Source organism: Salvelinus namaycush, chromosome 32 (assembly GCF_016432855.1).
Source record: "Salvelinus namaycush isolate Seneca chromosome 32, SaNama_1.0, whole genome shotgun sequence".
Lineage (NCBI taxonomy): Eukaryota > Metazoa > Chordata > Actinopteri > Salmoniformes > Salmonidae > Salvelinus > Salvelinus namaycush.
In genome coordinates, this window is record NC_052338.1 from 10840792 (window position 1) to 10864200 (window position 23409).

Here is a 23409-nt window from a genome sequence, read left to right on the forward strand (position 1 = left end):
AACTGGAGAAACTGGCGTGAGTCATTTATAATACACAGCCATAAGAATTTAGTTGTTGCCAATAAAAAAGACCAATGGTATTAAACATGGTGCTACTGCCTCTACACTATGGTGGTGTGAAATATTTAATATATTGTACACTATTCATGACATCATGATTAACCATGTGGAAGGTGTGATTTATTTTTTCTAGCAATGTGTAGAAAATTGACAAGTACAGTTTTAACATCCTGTAACAAAGTTTATATTGATATATAAACCTCTTAATTTCTTAAGACTTGCTGGCTGCAAGCTCACAGATAAATAATTTGAAGTTGTGGCCTTTGCTTTAATGTCTGGGCACTCAAACTTGAGAGAGGTGGATTTGAGCTACAATGTGGGTGATTCAGGAATACTGCTGATCTGTGATGGACTGGTCCGCCCTCACTGCAAACACTAAGGTAAGTGGCGATGTCTGGACCAGATTGACTGAATATGTACCAGTCATTTTCAGTGGGGAATAAAACATAACATGAAAAGCTAAATCAAGTTTGGGAATAATTATTGCTTTATTCTACCAAACAGGCTTGCTGGCTGTAATATATCCAGAGAATCTTGTGAGACTCTGGCCTCAGCTCTCCCGTTGGCAGATCCACGGCTAACAAAGCCTCTGCTACAATAACGTTGGGAGGTCAGAGATTAAGAAGTCGTGTGCTGCTGGACAGAGCTGTGCACTTTGGGAACTAGACTTCCCACGATTTGGAAGAATCTGGAGCATGGTTCCTCAATGGACTTCTGGGCCAACAATGTAGACTAGAGAAACTAGCGTGAGTGGAGATGTTTGCTTATCATCATCCTGACTTCATATTTTTGGATTTTGCGACCACACTTCTCTGACTAGCGGTGATCGTAATGTATTTTGTTTGCTTTGAAACGTGTAAATAAATTATCTTCCTAATAGATTTTCTGGCTGTAATCTGACACATGAATCCCTAGAAACTCTGGCCTCAGCTCTCCAGTCACCATCTAATTGAGCTGGACCTCAGCTACAACAACCTGGGTGACTGAGATTCAATTGTGGGAAATGGCCTGAGAAGTCCACATTGCAAACTTGCCAACCTAGGGTAAGTGCCGTTACAGTTTATTCAACAATTCCAGTAGTAATATTGCCATTTGTGGAGTTTATCATGGGTGAACTCATATGGGTTTATAGTATGGGTTAACTTGCAGTACCAATACATGTTTTGAATAAATATGCAACATCTCACTAACATTTATGCAAGGGTACCATTACACTAAATAAACTAATTACTACAGATTGGCTGGCTGTTACCTTTCATATGGATGTTGTGAAACTCTGGTATCAGCATTCATGCCTCAAAACACATGCCTGAGAGAGCTGGACATCAGCTACAACAACCTTGGGGACTGGAGTGTACCTGCTCTGTGCTGGACTGACCAGTCCACTCTGTCATATAGAGATACTGCAGTGAGTATTGTTGTGTGTACCATACAGACAAGGCAAAATGTTCAATGAAGGCACAAAAATCCATGTAGAAACATTTTTGTAGTGTCAATTTTATAACAAGTAATTGTTGCCTCAGCTTGCAATGCCTCACTTTATAGCATTTCTGGGCCTGTGCAGGTTTGATATAACCTTTATATTCTACCTCATCTCTTTCTCTTCATCTGAGGGAGTGTAATATGACAGGTGTGTGCTGTTCAGATTTGGCCACAGTTTTGTGTTCATCCAACTCAAAGCTGAAAGAATTGGAACTACGAGACAACAACCTGCAAAACTCAGGAGTTGCACTTCTCTCTGCTCTGCTCAGAGACATACATTGTGAAGTACAGAGATTGGGGTAAAAGCAGGTTTGCAGTGTAGAATTTTAGTAATGATAGATACTGATTAAGCAAAATGGCAGGGTGAAACTGTACTGCATTATTCATTTTTTTTTATTTTTTAAATGTACCCCAATTTTGTGATGCTGCAACTCCCGTATGGGTCGATAGCCATGCGCCCTCCGAAACACGACCCTGCCAAGCCACACTGCTTCTTAACCCGGAAGCCAGCTGCACCAATGTGTCGGTGGAAATACCGTACAGCTGGCGACCGAAGTCAGCGTGCATGCACCCAGCCCGCCACAAGGAGTCGCTAGAGCACAATGGGACAAGGACAACCCTGCCGGCCAAACTTTCCCCTCACCCAGAACTCCCCTAACCCGCAAATTGTGCATTTAAAACTCCCTGGATTTACAAAAGAAAATTCATTGATCCCCCCCCCCCCCCTCTTGATGGATTTGCTCTGTAATAAAAAATAAAAATAAGTTCAGAATGCAAAGTTGCGCCCTTCTCTTTTGTTTAATCCGCTTTCTGAGAATCTGACAGTTCTCTAAAGGGAAATGTTTTTCCAAGACATATCAGATGCTAGGAAGGGGACAAGTTCTTGATTTTGTCTCTTTGCAGGTTGTCTGGCTGTAGAATCACAGAGGAAGGCTGTATTTATCTGGCTTCGGCTCTGAGATCCAACCCTTCACACCTGAAAGAGCTGGACCTGAGTTACAAATCACCCAGGCGACTCAGGAGTGAAGCAGCTCTCTGCTGTACTGGAAGATCCATACAGTATGCTGAAGAAACTCAGGTAAACTCAAAAGAACGAGCAAAACCTTGATACTGAAGAAAATCTTTTTACCATCTCAGGGTTTCTGAGCTTCTGTACCAAACTATATTGACTGAATCTGAATCACTAAATCACTGACTGGGCCTTCGATTTTCTCCACCGAGTGGATCATGGTGGGGAATGCAGGGACAAAGCAGGGCTGAGAAAATGTAAGTCTGTGCTAGATAGGAATTACAATAAAATGTGGGCTACAAGTAGTCAAACAAAACATTTTACACATGTTAACATTAACGTGAGAGAATTTGAACACTCTTGTATAAAGTCATTAAACTGGTTCAGTTGTGTTCCGTTTACCCAAACACAAAGCCTGACACTAGCCATTTTTCTTATTGCCCTCAAACTTGTCTGTAGATGCCTGTCTGCTCAGTCTGGACCCAAACACAGTGCACCCACATCTGTCACGCTCAAAGGGGAACCGAGAGGTGACGCGAAACGTAAAGAACCTGCAACCTCTTGATCGCCTAGTTAGATTTCAGCACTGTCGCCAAGTTCTGGGCAAAGAGTATCTGACTTCACGCTGTTACTGGGAAATAGAGTGGAGCAGGACGAACATTGACGTCGGAGCCACATATAAAAAGAATCAACAGGAAAGGCGAGGGCTCGGAAAGCATGATCGGGATGAATAACAAGTCCTTTAGCTTGGTCTGTCATCGTGAAGGCAATCACTTCTCTCACAATGGGAGGAGCATTAAAATAGCCACTCCACTTCCTCCCTCAAAAAGATTTGGGGTGTGTCTGGACTGGCCGGCTGGCACTCTAGCCTTCTACAGTGTCGCCAGTGACACAGCGACCCATCTGCATACATTCCAAACCACGTTTACAGAGCCCCTCCATCCCGCGTTTAGAGTTTACATGGGCTCAAAGCTGACACTGTCAGTTAGACTAGAGAGTCAATCAGCATATATTCAGTGCATACAGAGTAGTATATTATATATGAGATGTGATAGTAAAATGTGTCTCCTGTAGTCCATCTGCTGCATTGGATTGTACCAATTGTGTATATGGTAGTTTAAGTTACTGCTGACCTCAATCTTTTGGATATTGTTAGGTTCTAGTCCTCAGAGTAAACTCACACACTATGAAAGCTTAAACCAAGTTAATTCTTCCCAGAGGATCAAGACAGCTGCATTAGACAACGACATTTCACACAAGCACTGATATTTAACCCTTTCTCATAGGCGGAGTCTCCTCCTACACATCTGAACAGCCAACGCATCTCTGTTGCTAGACAGAACCTTAGTGATAACTGTTCTTCCGCACTTCATCTGATCTGACCTCTACCCCAAAGTGCTCACTCCCCAAATCAAGGCTGTCATGGTGATTGATACCAGACTGTGTCTCTTCTCATAGGATCCCTGATGGCTAACAATAACAGATCCTGACAATGTAAATGTTATACATTACCCTCTCTCCCTCAGTGACATGAATAAGTACATTTCATTCTCAGAACCCAATAATACAGATAATAAAACTATTGTATAGTATATGAATGTTAATGAAGCATATTTTTCAGTCAGTTCTGGAAACTACAACTTTTAACTTAGTTTAAAATAGTCAAAACACTGCTCTTGAACCATTCATAATAAGGCCTACTTAATGGTTGGTGTCATAGTACAGCAATAAAAAGTTCACTGAATGCAAATAACAGTCTGGTTGTCCATTATATAAAACAATTATGTACACTTTATTCAAACAGTCATACTAGCAACCAGCAAAGCATCTAACTCTCCAGTATCAGTCAATCCACGTCATAATGAAAACACTACAGTTGGCAACCAATTGTCCATTTTTATCCCTTTTTTACATTTCAGCAAACTTAAATTCAACATGATTGTGCTATTGTCTACACTGATTCTTACGGTGCAATGTGTTTCTCTTAATTTTGATTTGGAAGGCCCTCAGGAGCTCATCCAATATTACTTGTAGCCGGACACAGCTCTAAGAACTCTTGTACATCTTATGCGCTTTTCTCCTTCATACATTCAAGAGGGATTCTATTTCACATTTTAGCACCTCATAACACTAGGAACCTCATGGCCTGACCATATTAACACATTTGGAACATTTGTACTTAGTCTATGCATACTAGCACAGAAACGAGTCCTGGGCGTGTCTTAATAGCCCCTGCACCATCAACAGGAGACTTACCCATATTTCTGCACCTTCAGTAGTGTTGAGTCAGAGAGGAAGCACAGTCAAGTCCCAACCAAGTTTAGAGATTGGTCAAGCGCTCCTCCTTTTCTGTGGCTTAGACTGCAGTCTTGTCAATCCAGCTGACTAAGTGTTATTACGGTACTGTTCCACTGGTGTTGGGTCCTGCTCAGTCCGGGTCTGGCGCTCTGCTGCTGGTTGGCTCTGTGTCACTGGCCTCCTCGTCGGAGTACACCCGCTCGGTGGAGGAGAGGAAAAGGCGCATGAGATCCTGGAAACGGGCACAAACCTAGAGGGAACACATTTAGGAGAGTTACGGTAAAGGAATAAAAAAATATATACACTGCTCAAAAAAATAAAGGGAACACTTAAACAACACAACACAATGTAACTCCAAGTCAATCACACTTCTATGAAATCAAACTGTCCACTTAGGAAGCAACACTGATTGACAATACATTTCACATGCTGTTGTGCAAATGGAATAGACAACAGGTGGAAATTATAGGCAATTAGCAAGACACCCCCAATAAAGGAGTGGTTCTGCAGGTGGTGACCACAGACCACTTCTCAGTTCCTATGCTTCCTGGCTGATGTTTTGGTCACTTTTGAATGCTGGCGGTGCTTTCACTCTAGTGGTAGCATGAGACGGAGTCTACAACCCACACAAGTGGCTCAGGTAGTGCAGCTCATCCAGGATGGCACATCAATGCGAGCTGTGGCAAGAAGGTTTGCTGTGTCTGTCAACGTAGTGTCCAGAGCATGGAGGCGCTACCAGGAGACAGGCCAGTACATCAGGAGACGTGGATGAGGCCGTAGGAGGGCAACAACCCAGCAGCAGGACCGCTACCTCCGCCTTTGTGCAAGGAGGAGCAGGAGGAGCACTGCCAGAGCCCTGCAAAATGACCTCCAGCAGGCCACAAATGTGCATGTGTCTGCTCAAACGGTCAGAAACAGACTCCATGAGGGTGGTATGAGAGCCCGACGTCCACAGGTGGGGGTTGTGCTTACAGCCCAACACCGTGCAGGACGTTTGGCATTTGCCAGAGAACACTAAGATTGGCAAATTCGCCACTGGCGCCCTGTGCTCTTCACAGATGAAAGCAGGTTCACACTGAGCACATGTGACAGACGTGACAGAGTCTGGAGACGCCGTGGAGAACGTTCTGCTGCCTGCAACATTCTCCAGCATGACCGGTTTGGCGGTGGGTCAGTCATGGTGTGGGGTGGCATTTCTTTGGGGGGCCGCACAGCCCTCCATATGCTCGCCAGAGGTAGCCTGACTGCCATTAGGTACCAGGATGAGATCCTCAGACCCCTTGTGAGACCATATGCTGGTGCGGTTGGCCCTGGGTTCCTCCTAATGCAAGACAATGCTAGACCTCATGTGGCTGGAGTGTGTCAGCAGTTCCTGCAAGAGGAAGGCATTGATGCTATGGACTGGCCCGCCCGTTCCCCAGACCTGAATCCAATTGAGCACATCTGGGACATCATGTCTCGCTCCATCCACCAACGCCACGTTGCACCACAGACTGTCCAGGAGTTGGCGGATGCTTTAGTCCAGGTCTGGGAGGAGATCCCTCAGGAGACCATCCGCCACCTCATCAGGAACATGCCCAGGCGTTGTAGGGAGGTCATACAGGCACGTGGAGGCCACACACACTACTGAGCCTCATTTTGACTTGTTTTAAGGACATTACATCAAAGTTGGATCAGCCTGTAGTGTGGTTTTCCACTTTAATTTTGTGTGACTCCAAATCCAGACCTCCATGGGTTGATAAATTTGATTTCCATTGATCATTTTTGTGTGATTTTGTTGTCAGCACATTCAACTATGTAAAGAAAAAAGTATTTAATAAGAATATTTCATTCATTCAGATCTAGGATGTGTTATTTTAGTGTTCCCTTTATTTTTTTGAGCAGTGTATATATTTTTTTAAAGAGTTAGATCTTCCAACATGACGAGGTAATGTTTCGTAGACGGAGGTGGTGCCATAACTAAGTGGAAAAGGACCCATGTCTGATCTATTACTCTGTTGCAGCCGCTCTATAAAAAGACGCTATGCTTCTCTCTCACCTCATTGGCTGTCTTGTTGCCAAGTTGGGCGGAGACGGCTTCAAAGGTTATTTTATTTGCCCCCTTCTGCTGACAAGCGGTCAAGATGGCACGGTCCGCCTCCCTGTTACAAACAACGAAAACAAAGCAATCATGGGCCTGGAGAAATGTAACCACTCAAATTCATTGACAAAGGTATGGATGCAAGAACTGACAATCCATGAGAACATAGTAGTTGTAATGTTTTGAGGCTATACCGTGTTTGTTTACATTTACTTTGTTTACAAACATTGGCGTAAACAAGCTTCTATTTTGGGTTCTGAGGATGGATGACAGTTGAACTAAGCTCATGTGCCATTTCTCTTGTTATAGTCTTCAAGAATCAAATGGGTACATATGAATTTATAAGTCAAAAAATGGATGTAGCAACTGCAACTTTAAATGAGCATACACCAGAAGGACAGTGGCTCTAACCTGGTCCAGAGGATGACTTTCTCTCCACTGGGTGTAAGTGAGATGTTTTTGGCACAGACTGAAGGCTCAGGGTGGGTGTAGCGATCCCCTTCTTTCTCCTTTACTTGTGTGGCTTTAGTGCCTTGGCATCTCTTAGGTTTATTTGCTGCTGATGACTTCTGGGAAGTGGAGTTTGTGTTGGTCACATCACCACGGCCTCTGTTCTCAGTCTGACACTGCAACGAGGGCCGTAAGTGGAGCTCGTTGAAAAACACCCAGAATTCCCCCTGCAGGTGGGTGTGACCTCGGAGAAGGTTGGCTATCTGGGCCTTCACCTGAAAGATAAGAGACATTTAATGTTCTAATCTACCATCTCTCGAAACTGAAAAATAAATGGACCCTCCTCCACAACGATATTTCACTCCCTTCTGCTTTGCTAGATTTGATAATTATGTTATACTGCTGTTTTCCACGACAGTTAGAACAGTCTGCTCATATGAGTGTGAAATCAATGTAGCACTCCCTAGCACACCTCCTTGATGCCAGCAGGACTGAGAGTAGGGCCTCCTTGAAGGACGCTCACTATCTTGCGGTAGTGGGAGGAGTTTTCCCCAAAGCTCAGCTCCAGTTGTCGCAGGAAGTGCCGGCTACGCTCAAACGCCTGCTGCTCTGACAGCTACGGCAGGGGGAGGAGGAAAAGGAAAATTAACACTGACCACTGTTACACACAAAAAACAGCTAGTTTTGATGTAATCACAGCCAAACACAGGTAATGGACGAGTTTCAAAGTGTATATTTTCAAAGTGTATAGGAGGCCAAGCCAGCACATACCAGTCCACACTCCTGGGCTTGTTCGGGATGGAGGAAGGCAGCAAAGTCTCGGAGCAGCTCCGGCCACTTGTTCAGAACAGGTTTTAGCCTCATGAAGAGTTCCACAGAGGTATGCTCATCTCCGTCCTGCTCAAACTCATAGAGTACCTCCAGAAACTCCTCCACGCGCCCCGGCACCTCCTGCAGGGCATGACACACCTGGTCAGAGAGCAGGAGAGAGTTATATAGTAGGATATGCAGAGAGTTATATTTGCAGTAGGATTAAGGATTTCTTACATCCTCTTAGGTGGTTAAATTCCGTATATAGGGGATTTGGGGCGGTTCTGGACCGGTTCCAACTGACATTTTGGTATACAAAGCGCTCTGAATGTCGTAGGGTCCCGTTCCTTATAGTGCCAGAAACCCCCATCTGTCTACTCTGTGCTGCCACTCTCTCAGCGGAGCGGACTTGAAGTGTCAGGTTTCAGACCCCACATTTGCATAGGGAGTGACACGTCACATCTTCGGGCCTATCCAGACAAAGAATTGATTTGCTCTTCCTCTGAGTGACTGATATTCTCAGCTGGATGTAGAACTTGCATACATGTACTAACTAATTTCATAGAATTGAAACAAGACCGCGTTCTCTTGGTCACAGGAGGACAAAATGACTGTTTAAAGCCGAAGTTGTAATGAATCTGCACACATTCGAACGGCGTCTCTGCGCCACTCAGTGGACGTTTGGGAGAAATGTATCTGTCGTCAGTTATATGAAATTGTGACAATATTGTCCTGTCACTAAGTATGGTCATATTTATTTGACTGTTATAAAAAAAGGCTAAATCTTATAGCAAGTTGTTTCTAATTTGCTATTAAATTTAGAAAGCATGTTAGTCATTTCAAGCCCTATTGCCTCACTTTTGTTGAATAGGGGGGTAAATCATGATTTTTTCATAATATTTGAGCATGGGTCCTCAAAGTGACTACACCTCAGCAATTTATAAAACATGTACCAGAAAGGAGTTCCAGACCTTTCTAACACCACACAACAACAGTTATTGTTTATGACCAACTCGTGAAAATAATCAAGTTTGGGTATGTCTATTTAGGCAGAAATCTAAATGATGTTGATGAGGGGGTGGCTATAACTGAATAGCGCCACAACGTATTGCATGGTGATGCACTGCATCCAATCGCAAGCTGCCTTATTTCGATGTAGTTTCGGAATGAATGCCACCCAGTACAATTCAACTCGTTTTTTGGGCATTAGAGGGCTGTTCATCAGACAGAAAATGTAGCCCAAAGCCTTTGCAGCCTTTTAAGCACCTTGGGTGCGAGAAATGTGCTTTATAAATAAAATGAATCATCATCATTATTTACCCTGTTGAGATAATTCTGAGCGAAGGCTATTTCCTTCTTCTCCCTCAGGGGGTCGCTGTCGAGTAGGTCGTCATGGTCGTAGACGATCGGTGGGCTTTTGGATATCCCCTTGCTGCCGACTACTCCAGTGTGATGCTGCTCATGCCTTGAGCTAGGAGGGTTGAGGCTACTACTATGGCATTCTGGGAAGGACAAATCAAATCCAGCAGGTGTGGTTAGATGGGAGAGGAGGACTCCCTAATTCCAAATAGACCCCTAGGACTTTGTAGAAATCTGAAAGGATTTAATAGCATTGACATATTTCATGAACCTATGTGCAGTGTTTCCCCTTTATGCATTTAGCAGCGGAGCACCGCCGCTGCCAAATCGTGGCCGCCACTGCAAGAAATGTAATAAAGTTTTATTTATAATGTAGATATATAGATGTATGCCCCTGGAAGACCCAAATCAGCCACCCCGCATAGGAAGACCCCACCCTTGCTAAATCTGCCACTGCTACTGAAAAAAATAAAACGAGGGAAAAAAAGAACTGTGTCCATCCATGTTGTGGCGTTTAAAGATAGGTGGGAAGCTAACCTGAGGGTGTGCCTGATCGTTCACCCTCTTCCAAGTCCTCTGACCTCCCCCCTGACGCCAGCCATGACAGTTTCTCCATCGTCTCCTACAAGGAAAGACACAAACCCAAACTAAGAGACGTGTGACATGTAAATAACTTGGTAAATAAAATGTATTCATATGTTCATGTAATATCAACGTGTCGCATGACCTCACTCACCTGCAGCTCTGGCACGGACAACGTGGACTCCTCGGAAGCTGGTGACATCACTTCCTCTACCTCCTGATCTCTGTCTCCCCTTCCCTCTTCACCCTCCCACCCTCCATCCCCCATATCTGACGGCCCGGGCGATAGGGTCAGCGTTATCTCCTGCCCCGCCTCTGACTCCTCAGCGGGGTCATCGGAGTCAACGCTCCCCGGGGGGCTGGCAGAGGACTCCGACAGGGCCAGGAGGGGCATATCAAAATCACCTCCATCCTCATCCACCCCATCTTCCTCCATTACAACTGTGAGATAGTCGTATGGGGTCAGAGCCTGGTCCAGGGCAGGTGGTTCCGTAGAAGCTAAAGGCTGGGGCTTCCCCTCACTCTTCAGGCTGCTTTTAGGTTTCTTTGTCACCCGCCGCCGGCTTGTCCTGGAGGAGTTTTTCTTGAATTGTTCGATAGGAGTCGTAGTAGAGACCGAGGTTTGGGTTTCGGTAACAGTGGAGGCTGTTCCACTACTCATGTGGGGCAAAAAAAGGAGGTTTGCTCCACTGTTGGGGGCCACAGTATTCAGGTTTGTTTGGGGAGGGTTCTTGTTGTTGGGTGGAGGAGCTGGCAGCAACCTGGGCAGCCTGCGGAGGTTGGCGAACGTGCTGAACTTCCGAGCAACCAGGTCTTTGGCCAATGGAGCGAAATGTGACAACCGGGAGGCCAACACCCTGGCGGAAGGGGCAGGACAAAGGACAGCTGCGGGCACTGGGGCAGGCAAATTGAGGATGACGTGCAGGGGCTTCTGGGAAGGTTTGGGTTGAGGCTTGAGGGGACGTTTCAGATGAGGCTTGGTGGGATGCTGAAGAGAAGGAGGTTTGGATGTTGCAGGCTGGATGGGCCGCAGTTTGTGGTGGGCCATGCACTGCTGAATCACAGCACCTGTCTGGGAATTATTTTCAGAGCATGTAGTTCCACTTCCCAGACTCTGGGTGGCGTTGTGCGATACAGCCAGGGACAGCGAGAGGTCACAGGGTGGTGGACGGTGCCAGCGCCTGAAGCCACAGCGCTGGAATGAAAGGCTGTCGGGGAGTTGGGTCGGGTAGCGAGTCCCGGGAGGGAAGCTGTAGTCCAAAGTTCTGGAGGAACTGAAGAGAAGAGTGACGAGTGGGGCTTTCTTTGATTGACATGCCGACATGGCTTCTGTATCCGGCGAGATGTTGATTTCTCTGATTGCCTCGTAGATATAAGGCAAACTTCTCTGTAGGAACAGAACAGTTACTTAAATCAATATGAACTATTTAGCTGGTTCCTGAAACATCATCCTTTTTTTTTTTATCTTCACTGAAATAAAGAAACTTCCAGTCCAAAACAACCTTTATTGTTAGAATATCTGACAATAACAAGCATAAGCAATATGGTGGACTCTCTCCTAGGACAAATGGAAGGCTAGGTGGCCAACAATATACAGTGGAATTACGTGGATTTCTGCATAAATTGGTCATAACATTTGATCTGATCTTCATCTAAGTCACAACAATAGACAAACACAGTCTGCTTAAGAGGTTAAACTAATAACACTCAAATTATTGTATTTTTCTTGCCTATATTGAATACATAATTTAAACATTCACAGTGTAGGTCGGAAAAAGTATGTGAAGCCCTAGGTGAACCCCAAAGAGACGAGATTGGAGATGTTGATTAGAACTGCCCTGCCCTATTAAAAAAAAAATATAATAATAATAATAAAAAAAACTCAAATTTGAATTTGCTATTCACAAAAAGCATTGCCTGATGTGAACCATGCCTAAAAAAAAAGAGATCTCAGAAGACCTAAGCTTAGGAATTGTTGACTTGCATAAAGCTGGAAAGGGTTACAAATGTATCTCTAAAAGCCTTGATGTTCATGAGTCCATCAGCACTGTTACTACTCTCCCTAGGAGTGGCCGTCCTGCAAAGATGACTGCAAGAGCACAGCTCAGAATGCTCAATGAGGCTAAGAAGAATCCTAGAGTGTCAGCTAAAGACTTACAGAAATCTCTGGAACATGCTAACATCTCTATTGACAAGTCTACGATACGTAAAACACTAAACAAGAATGGTGTTCATGGGAGGACACCACGGAAGAAGCCACTGCTGTCCAAAAAAAACATTGCTGCACATCTGAAGTTTGCAAAAGTGCACCTGGATGTTCCACAGCGCTACTGGCAAAATATTCTGTGGACAGATTAAACTACAGTTGAGTTGTTTGGAAGGAACACACAACACTATGTGTGGAGAAAAAAAGGCACAGCACACCAACATCAAAACCTCATCCCAACTGTAAAGTATGGTGGAGGGAGCATCATGGTTTGGGACTGCTTTGCTGCCTCATTGCCTGGACAGCTTGCTATCATCGACTGAAAAATGAATTCCCAAGTTTATCAAGATATTTTGCATGACAATGTAAGGCGATCTGTCTGCCAATTGAAGCTCAACAGAAGTTGGGTGATGCAACAGGACAACGACCCAAAACACAGAAGTAAATCAACAACAGAATGGCTTCAACAGAAGAAAATACGCCTTCTGGAGTGGCCCAGTCAGAGTCCTGACCTCAACCCGATTGAGATGCTGTGGCATGACCTCAAGAGAGCAGTTCACACCAGACATCCCAAGAATATTGCTGAACTGAAACAGTTTTGTAAAGAGGAATGGTCCAAAATTCCTCCTGACCGTTGTGCAGGTCTGATCCGCAACTAAAGAAAACATTTGGTTGAGGTTATTGCTGCCAAAGGATGTTCAACAAGTTATTAAATCCAAGGGTTCACATACTTTTCCCACCCTGCACTGTGAATGTTTACACGGTGTGTTCAATAAAGACATGAAAACGTATAATTGTGTGTTATTAGTTTAAGCAGACAGTGTTTGTCTATTGTTGTGACTTAGATGAGATCACATTTTATGACCAATTTATGCAGAAATCCAGGTAATTCCAAAGGGTTCACATACTTTTTCTTGCCACTGTAGTTACTAACTATCCTAGGTGTTGATTTGTGATTGGGATCAGGCAGTAGTATTCTAAATGTAGCTGGTACCCTCAGCCATCCGGGCATGGCTCTCTCCTCTCTCTCCACTGAAGGACGCAGGTCACCCGGCTTCACTCGCTCACAGGCCACCGGCATGGGAAGGATCACTTTCTGGAGCTGGTAGGCCTTTTATTTAAAAAATAATAATAATAATAATTGTTAAAAAAACGACGTGGGGAGAGGCGCTTTTTGAGGTCCATTCGTTCATATTGTTTATGGTCAATGCTAATGTTAGTTGAGTATTAGTTCATGTTAGTGGATATGTGGACAAATCTAGAGTGTGGATCACTCCCTCTCCTGGACTAAAGAACAGGTCCAGGTTAAGGAAACAACTAGGAACTGGAAATTTAGAACATTTGTGTGAACTATCCCAAACTATAAACAGTCGCCCTAACACATTTACTTTAGTAATAGTGCATATAATTTGTATATCCGGGTCCTACCTTGATGACGTTGTTGGGATGGGTGTGTTTACACTTCTCCATAATGTGGTCACGGAGCTGAGAGACCCTCTTGGCGCGGAGCAGGTAGTGACACAGCAGCTCCTTGGGCTGGAGGGTCTCCCCCAGGTTTCTCAGGCCCAGGACGATCAGGCTGGGAAAACAAGATGGCAGAGCGTAAAGGACTCAGCCTACGGACTTAGTTTCCTTTGTCAGCGAGTTATTAACATATAAAAAAAAGCATGCAGAAATCAAATTCATTTTAGATTCCAAGTTTACGTACTACGGAAACAAAATGTGTTTAGGACAAGGTGTGCATTTAAAAGAGCATACACAGTACACTGAATAAAAATATAACCGCAACATTTAAAAGTGTTGCATGAGCTGAAATAAAATATCACAGAAAAAGCAAATTTCTCAAAAATGTTGTGCACAAATTTGTTTACATCCCTGTTATTGAACATTTCTCCTTTGCCAAGATAATCTATCCAGTGGACAGGTGTGGCATATTAAGAAGCTGATTAAACAGCATGATCATTACACAGGTGCACCTTGTGCTGGGGGCAATAAAAAGGCCACTAAAATGTGCATTGTCGTCACACAAGACAATGCCACAGATGTCTGAAGTTGAGGGAGGGTGCAATTGGCTTGCTGACTGCAGAAATGTCTACCAGGGCTGTTGCCAGAAAATGTCATGTTCATTTCTCTACCATACGCCGCCTCCCAACGTCATTTTAGAGAATTTGGCAGCATGTTCAAACGGCCTCACAACCGCAGACCACGTGTATGGAGTCGGGTGGACGAGCGGTTTGCTGATGTCAACCTTATGAACAGAGTACCCCATGGTGGCGGTGGGGTTATGGTATGGGCAGGCATAAGTTACTAACAACAAACTGCATTTTCTTAATGGAAATTTGAATGCCCATTGGCGTGCCATTTATCCGCTGCCATGATCTCATGTTTCATCATGATAATGCACAGCCCCATGTCGCAAGGGTCTGTAGACAATTCCTGGAAGCTGAAAATGTCCCAGTTCTTCCATAGCCTGCATACTGACCAGACATGTCACCCATTGAGCATGTTTGTGATGCTCTGGATCGACGTGTACGACAACATGTTCCAGTTCCCGACCAATATCCAGCAACTTCACACAGCCATTGAAGAGGAGTGGGACAACATTCCACAGGCCACAATCAACAGCCTGATTAACTCTATGTGAAGGAGATGTGTAACGCTGCATGAGGCAAATGGTGGTCACACCAGATACTGACTGGTTTTCTGAACCATGCCCCTACCTTTTTTTGAAGGTATCTGTGACCAACAGATGCATATCACCCAGTCATGTGAAATCCATAGATTATAGCCTAATGCATTTATTTACATTGACTGATTTACTTATATTAAGAGTAACTCAGTCAAATCTTTGAAATTGTTGCATGTTGCGTTCATATTTTCGTTCAGTATAATATGGGTATTCTATGAGGAATCAGATACAATATGGGCATTAAAAGGAGGTTATAACGTTTGGGCATTATATTGGAATTCTAAGAGGTCCTTCTTACCAGTCCTCTCCTGCGGTGAACATGCTGACTGAGCGGGCGGAGTGCAGGGCTGGGTCCAGGCTGACATGGGGCAGTAGCTCAGGGTACAGGAACACCGGCCGTGTGGCAAACAGCCATGCCAGCTGGGGTGGCATCGACGGGTGCTTCCGGACTGGCAAAGTGGTAACACACAACAAACCAGTTAGAGTGAGAGAGATGAATTAAACATGAATTAGGCCTACATCCTGAATGAGTTCAAACATTTTCAACTGAGGCGGGTACGTTGTAATTCAATTTAGTAAATTAGAAGTCGTCTTTACCTCATCGATTTGACTATCATCATGGCTCTCATGCATGCACACGCTTACCTCTCCTGCATGTTCGTGGCTCGTTAGGGGCTTCCTGGTAAGGGATTGGGGACAGTCTGAGCTCCTCCAGTAGTGACAGTGCACCCTGTAGGTTACAGGCTCTGAACACACTGGTGAAGCCTGTCTCCACTGGGCCCTGGGTCAACTCCCCACGCTGGGTCAACTCCCCACGCTGGGCAAACATCTGTAACTCCATCTGTGAGTGATGGAGAGAGTGATGGAGAGTTGGAGTGAGAGACAGATATGGTGGGAGTACCAAAGAGAGAACGAGAGTATGTTTAGAAGTCGGTGCAGCTAAAGGCACTAGTGAAATTGGGTTTGTCAGTATGATTCTCTCTCCCACCAGGAACTGCTTGGTGGTGGCAGCTTCGCTCTGCAGTGCAGCCACCGGGCTGGTTAACATATGGACCTGGGTCAGGAGCTGGACGTGCTGCAGACGGAGAAAAATACAGTAATTACCGACCGAAAGACAAACACAGGTTATCTTCATTGTGGATCCTTGACCAGGATCTCACTACCTAGGTTTTGATTTAGATGTTTGTTTTGACCAGGTTTGGCTCATCAAGATAAAAGCTCAATTACAAAATAGAGCACAAAGCAGGGTTTGTGTCAACTCCAATTTCATTTGAAATTCCTATTCAATTCTTGAATTCACTCATGGAGAATTTGCATTGAATTCAATTTTGGGTTAGAATTGAATATGTAAAATAATTTCATCTTTGGAATTGAACAATTGTACATTTCCCAGATAATGGAATTAATGCACGTAGTATAAGAAATGTAGTGCAGTATTTGTTTTTAATTAGTTAAACATGCATTCCTATATTTCCAGCTAGGCTGTCTGAACAGTGACATGATCAGCCTGAAAGCCTGAGGGAATTTTATTTGAATTTGTGGAATTGTTGGGGATAATATTGAATTGGAAATAGAATTCTTAGAATTTACCCAGCATTGGAATTGAATTCTGTGAATTCAAAGACTGACCTGGAATTTGAATTGAATGAATTTACAGGGAGAGGGAATTGAATTACAATTTGTGGAATTATCCCCAACCCTGACACAAAGCGAAGGACCCCACACCTGCTGGACTTGCTGCTGCAGCTGGAGTCTCTGGTGGTGGGAGAGGGTGGGGGTGAATGGAGGCGGGGGCTCCCGGGGCTTGGTGATGAGGGCCCTGGGGACCAACAGACCCTGGCTCTCCAGCAGGGCCCGACGACGCCGGATGGCGTCCAGCTGCTCCTTCACCGTACGGTAGCGCCCTGCCGTCACCTCCGCCATGGGGTCCTCCAACCTAGGGATCAAAGGTCAAACTGGGTCAGCTATACATAGGTCAAATCAGAGGAGGTTGAAAGTTGTCACTGTGTGGGTGAGTAGACGGTATAAAGGTTGTGATTAGAGGTTGAAATCAATATACAGAATTCAGTTTTGCAACTGAACTGACAGAATGTTATTCACTATTTATTCCTCGTGTCACCATTTCTATTTTTGTACCTTTATCTCTGCATTGTTGAAAAAGGACCCGTAAGTAAGCATTTCACTGTTCGTCTACACACCTGTTGTTTACAAAGCATGTGACAATTAAAACTGTATTTGATAAATGGAATGATTTACTTGGGAAGATGACAGTGTAACAAACAACATCAGAACAGTGTGTATAGGAAGTGGATACACCTACGGGATATCTGGCGGGGTGTTGAATGTGGGTGTCCCCAGGGCAGGTGCCTCTTCCTCCCTCTCCTCCTCTTCCTCGTGTCCCTCCCCATCTTGCTCCTGAGTAGTCAGCTCATCCTGGAACTGGAGCACACACACACACAGAGACAGAGAGACAGAGAAATAAACAATACATAGACAACCACACAACATATCAAACACAGAGGGGTGAAGAAAGGACACATAGAAGGGGTGTTTGGAGGGAAAGAGAGAGGGGAGACAAAAGAAACAGACAAACACAACACAGATCCTCTCTTACTGTCTCAAACAACTCCTCCATCAACTGGTTCACCTCCTTTTCTGTGGGAGGGGGACAAAATGAAAAATGGGAGATGAGAGTCAATGCCTGACATAGTCACAGCCTAGATAACTTGACTCCATCTCATCACCATGGTAACTCACTGGTGATGCGGACGGCTCGGTCATTACGGTAATCCTCCACGTCGGGTTCGTCGCTCTCCGCCAGGAAGTTATACTCCGGGTCGTCATCATCATCATCGCCTTCCTCTAAAAAATAAAAAAAAGTCAAAAAGAAGAAGAGAGAACATCGAGAAAGAGGATCAGAGTGAGAGTAAGTGAGAAGAAGCAACTCAATATTAGGAAGGTGTCCTTAATGTTTTGTACACTCAGTCTAGATCAGGGATGGACAACTCCAGTCCTCAGGGGTCTGGTTGGCATCACTTTTCCCTCAGCCCTATATCTAACACAACTAATTGCATTGTAAACTAAAGACCAGGGATAGTTGATTATTGGAGTCAGGTGTGCTAGCTGGGGCAAAACTATGTCACCAATCAGGCCCAGGAGGACTGTTGCCCATCCCTGATATAGGTAGAATAGAATTGTCCTACTGCTTACACCTATCCAGTCCTTTCACATCTACACTAGCGGCCGAGGGTAGTTGCTAGGCGTGGATTTGGAATTGAGCAGCACACACACACGCACCACCCCCTCACCATCGTTGTACATGTCAGAGGTCATGATGCCCTGCAGCCAGTGGGTCCACTCTGGGTCCTCGGGGGCGGAGTCACACCCGTACATGTCGGGCGTGATGTCAGGGGCACAGAGCTCTGCCTCCAGCTGTCCCATGGGGACGTCCCGGAGGGGCCTCTTGGAGCGGGTACGACACGCCATCAGACCGTCCGCCAGGGGTGGCTGTGAGAGTGGTAGGGAGACAGCGGGGATGAAGGAAGAGGAATAGGGGGAACAGACATAAAAGACAATGTGGAAAGAGGGAGGAGGAAAGGTAGACCTGGAGGTTAGCATTGCAAAGTCATGTAAATCTCCAAGTATGTCTTTGGACAGGTAGTTCAGGTAGCACCTCCGGTTTCACGTTTCAAAATGTTTTCCCTGTTTCAAGCCTACTGAACAGGACAAGGAAAGCAGAAATCTCTATTGCATTCCATTCTAAATCTATGAGCACTGCATTGATGGGTTGTGTCTAGCAGGAGCCATTATCTGGTGTGGGTGGTGGACGATTCCACACCAGGATAGGTCAAAAATATTTCAGATTGTTCTGGCAATTCTCACATAGAAACTTCACTGGGAGGAAAGATGTTTGACATTCTTTTTTACCTTGGAATCAATTTATTTTTGAAAATCATGAGAAAGTGGCCATTTTAAGCACTTTTTAGACCTATGTATGATGACACCAAGATGTCTGTATCATGTATGGTTCACGCATCATAGGGTCCCTATGATGCGTGAACCATACATGATACAGACATCTTGGTGTCATCATACTCCTTATAGTGTGCTCTAAAATATGGAGTGTGTGTATATTCTGAAATACTATTTGGAACAAATATTTTTGTTGAATAATGTTCAAAAGTACCTTTTTGATTTTGCTTATTTTTAGACATACTGTTTGTAACAATATACTCCTCTAACATGTAATATTTCCAGAGTGGGCTATCTGGTACTTTCGAAGGGCTGAACTATTTTATACATAGAATTGACATAGGTCATTAACCAATTACAGCCCACTGCACATTCAGCAAATCACCAGTAGAGGGAGTTCTCTTTGAATCCATTTTCCCAATCACTGTGTTGGTGGTGCTCATAAAATTAAATCAGAACTTCAAAATTATGCTAGCACAAGCCCGCTCTGGAAATTTGATGTACTTGTAGAGTATATTGTTCCAAAGAATATGTTTTAAAATGAACAGAATCAAAATGGGTACTTTTGAGATATTAATATTCAAATGTATGTGAAAAATTGTGTTTCAGAATGTAGACATAGTCCATATTGTAGAGCACACAACAAGGAGTATAATGACACCGATGTCGTCTGTATCATGTACGGTTCACAGATTATAGGGTCTTACACAAAGTATGTCCAGTATAGGCCTAAAAACAGCCACTTTAATCATGATTTTATTTTAAATGGTTTGTGATACAAATGTTGTTGTTTTTTTAAAACATGTCAAACATTCTTCCTCCCAATAAAGTTTCTATATGAGAATTGCCAGAACAATCTGAGATACGGCCCTGGTACCTGGTAGGGCTCGAGGCAGACTGGGCCGATGGCCAGCTCCTCCTCCACGGCATGGAGCTTCTCCAGGAAGCTGAATTCTGGAGGGGCCCGGGTGGTATAGAATCCCTGTGGGCCAGAGGAGGAGGAGGGCTGGGGGGGAGGTGGAGGGCCCATGGGGACAACCTCCACTTTCAGGTGTCTGGACCTGCTGTGATTGACCTGGGAGGAAATTAGTTTCATGAGATATCAACATTGAAATGTATCTCACAAGAATATAACAATAAAAATATAATAGTTTGCTATTTACAAAAGGCAATATTGTGTATAATATTAATTTTTACATAAAAAATAAAATTATGTTTTTACATATACGTTATTGCTTGAGGTAAAAATACAAATATTTAAAATTGTATTGAAGTGTGTCACCTGCATGGGGCTGCAGCTCCTGTCGTCATCCCACTCTGTGTGTATTTTCCTGTGGAAGCCTCCTCTGGTTCCCCTTGGAGACGAGGCCGTGCTCTCCATGTCACTTTCCTGAAATGTCTACAACACACACAAAGTCCAATATAGTCATTTCAATATATAGAGATGCAGAGAAATGTTATATTTATTTAAAGTATTGCCATATCCAATCATAATGTATCTATGACCACTTACAATCATTTACTGTTGCCATTCTAAAGTTGATAAAGCTGAACTACTTTGTTTTGCTTCTTTAACCACACAACTCTGTAAGCATGATGAACGCCTGCCAATGTATGCAACAACAACAAAACATGTTCAGTGCACAAGCTAACACAAAGCCCAATCCTATCTTACATCTTCCGCTGTCTCGTCCTCCTCCTCTTCGTCGGGGCAGTACTCTTCATCAGAGGAGTCTTCCTCCGCTAATTGAATGTCCACAAACTGTTGTGCCTGAAAACAGAGAAAAAAAAGAAACAGACAAGCACTTCAGCCCTTTCTAGTTGGGAGCCATACTTTCCAGTCAGGTAATGAGTGTTTGATACTACTTCCATAGCAGTATAATGGTGGTACCTTCTCTTTATTGACCTTTTTGATGGGGGAGATGTTCCAAGTGGGAATGACCTGAAATATCACAAAGATTGAATTACAAGACTCAATAGCAAAACATGACAAATCTAAAAATGTATGCTAAAAAACACACACACTAAAAGGCAGTGAACTCACCACTCCTTTTTCTACCACCTCCTTGAATTTGGAACGTGTCATCTTGGGCTCCTAAGAGGTAGATGAGAAAGATGTTGAATGAAAGTGCACACAGAGACTTGAACGTGTCAATTCTCAACTGGAAAAGTCTTCATTATGACATGGATATGCAATGGTTGACACTCACAAAGACAGGCACGGCCTCCGTCTCATTGATGGCAGCTTTCATCATGGCCACCACATGCTCATTGGTGATCACTTCCTGTGGTTCAAAAGGTAAAAAAGGTTTCAAACCAGGCTTACAATCAGCCTGTCTGTATTTGTCTGTCAGTCTATGTGTACTATATGTGAGGTTGTAGGCAAATAGCTATTGTAGGAAATTGACGCGTCCACAGTCCACACTAGCTGTATAAGAAACATTGGCTAGGTTGCAGCTATTGGCCCCCCTCTGCACTCACGTGAATGATGTTGCGGACATTGGCGGTGGTCAGGTTATGTTGTCTGGACTTATTCTCCAGCTCACGGTCCAGCTCCCTGTCAATCTCCACCTCAGGACCGTCTCCTTCCTGCTGTCTTTCTCCCACCCCTCTGTCCGCAGCTCTCTTCTTCCTCTTTACCCCTACCTTCTTCCTGCTGCCCTTGTGTCCCCCGCCATGCCTTTCATCTGACAGAAAGAGAGAGTCAATCAGTCTTCAACTCCTACAGTATGCTTTACTCACGCCCCCTACCTGGGGCGGCAGGTAGCCTAGTGGTTAGAGCGTTGGGCCAGTAACCGAAAGGTTGGTGGATCGAATCCCCGAGCTGTCGTTCTGCCCCTGAACAAGGCAGTTAACCCACTGTTCCTAGGCCGTCATTGTAAATAAGAATTTGTTCTTAACTGACTTGCCTAGTTAAATAAAGGTAAAAAATAAAAGGAAAATAGTTAGCTGAGGGGTCATTTTGTACACTGTTCCTAACCTTGTTCATGTTGTATACAAGATGTGAGTACCGTTTCAGGATCAGTTGCTAAGGGTGGCCAGTTAATAGATATAGGTTTTCCTCACCCATAGTGATGACCAGGTCAGTGTCTGTATCCTCTTCTGTCTGAGGGGGGCACTGTGCAGGGCTGCACTGGACAGCCTCCTCTTCATTCGCTACCTGACCTGGAGATCCTGCAAAGACAAGAGCCTCACTTATTTACCTATATATCAATTGCTTAGGCAGGACACACAAAACAGATAAAACGTATCATGAAACCTAAGTGTGAAGTGAGATCCCCTTTCCTTTGTCCCCTTCTCCTTTTCCTCTACTTACCCTCAGCAACAAGAAGGTCCACGCTGGGAACCTGGCCAAGCAGGCTTTGACTCTTGAACCTGGGAGACCGTCTCCATGGCGACGATGTCCCATGGACCTCCAGGCCTCTCTCCTCCTTGGAAGTGGTGACAATGCCACTGGCCTCTGTTGTGAGTGGTGATGGTGCATTGTGGGATGCTGGTGGTCTTATAGACTGTGGTTTCTCTGTCCTAATAGATTTGTCAGGGCCACCTTTGAGAGAGCTGGAGTTGCGTTTGCGGTCCAGATTCATCATGTAGTACCACCTGTGAGATTAATTGAGAACAAGCATGATAAGAGTTTATGGTTGGGCATGTATTACTAGTCTAAAGTGTCTTCCTATCCTTGTGTCTTCTGGGCCCTTTGATTGGCACTGGTCTGACAATATGTGGGGGAAGCCATATGGCAGAATAGAATATCCTTGCTAGTCAGTATAAGATAATTCGATTTTACCTGTCCAGTTGTCAGCTCAGATTGGATGAGGGAGAGGAATGAGATGCACACTATGTTTTGTACACATTTGGGCACTACTCCTACTAATATTAGCTAACACTCAAAGCTAAAATGTCAATACTTATCTACTCAGCTCCTTTTGTAAAGCACTTACGTTAACTATCAGACCTCGCTATGTAACATAGCTAGCTAGAGGTAGTATGTATGAAGACGTTTGCATATCGTTAGCTTTAGTTGAAAGATGTTACTGAGTGAGTGGTGTTGGCCATGGCATCGTCAGTGGCATCAATCGTCGTCTCGCTTGTTGTTGTGGTGTGACGGCTAGCAAGCTAAGCTAGCTAGCTAAGTAGCTAACAAACTACCTTCGCTAATAGCCTGGCAATCATTCTAAACAGGACAACACGTCAACAAACTAATTTTCCACATAGCGAATAATATGTTGAAATTAATTGGTGAATATGAATTTACAAAACAAAACATTATCTTACCCGCCACAACACTGCTAGCTCCATCAGCGGTAAACGATGAAACCGGTAACAAACGTTCTGTTTCCTTCCTTCCTTCCTTCCTTGTTCTTCTTCGTCGTCGTCGATAAGGTTTAACGGTGGTTGGCGTCCAATAAATG

General features: G+C 44.4%; 1 protein-coding gene across 3 annotated transcripts; it reads right to left on the bottom strand.

Moving 5' to 3' along the window:
* Positions 1-4322: 4322 nt before the first annotated feature.
* Positions 4323-23352, bottom strand: LOC120027025 (GON-4-like protein). 3 transcript variants are annotated; one of them, XM_038971869.1, is made up of 28 exons: positions 23273-23352; positions 22314-22597; positions 22064-22171; positions 21479-21684; positions 21208-21282; positions 21042-21092; positions 20904-20939; positions 20673-20768; positions 20280-20396; positions 19875-20072; positions 18334-18532; positions 17783-17887; positions 17640-17680; positions 17346-17464; positions 16751-16961; positions 16014-16100; positions 15671-15866; positions 15324-15474; positions 13765-13915; positions 13331-13447; positions 10285-11517; positions 10086-10170; positions 9510-9691; positions 8151-8348; positions 7852-7995; positions 7341-7654; positions 6888-6990; positions 4323-5099 (listed from the first exon to the last, which is right to left on the bottom strand). In XM_038971869.1, the coding sequence occupies exons 2-28, from the start codon at positions 22585-22587 to the stop codon at positions 4980-4982; spliced, it is 4917 nt and encodes a 1638-aa protein (XP_038827797.1). In that variant the 5' UTR covers positions 22588-22597; positions 23273-23352; the 3' UTR covers positions 4323-4979. The 3 variants fall into 3 exon arrangements, with proteins under 3 accessions (XP_038827797.1, XP_038827798.1, XP_038827796.1); XM_038971870.1 differs by having other exon boundaries at positions 8151-8330; positions 20889-20939; XM_038971868.1 differs by having other exon boundaries at positions 20889-20939.
* Positions 23353-23409: the final 57 nt, after the last annotated feature.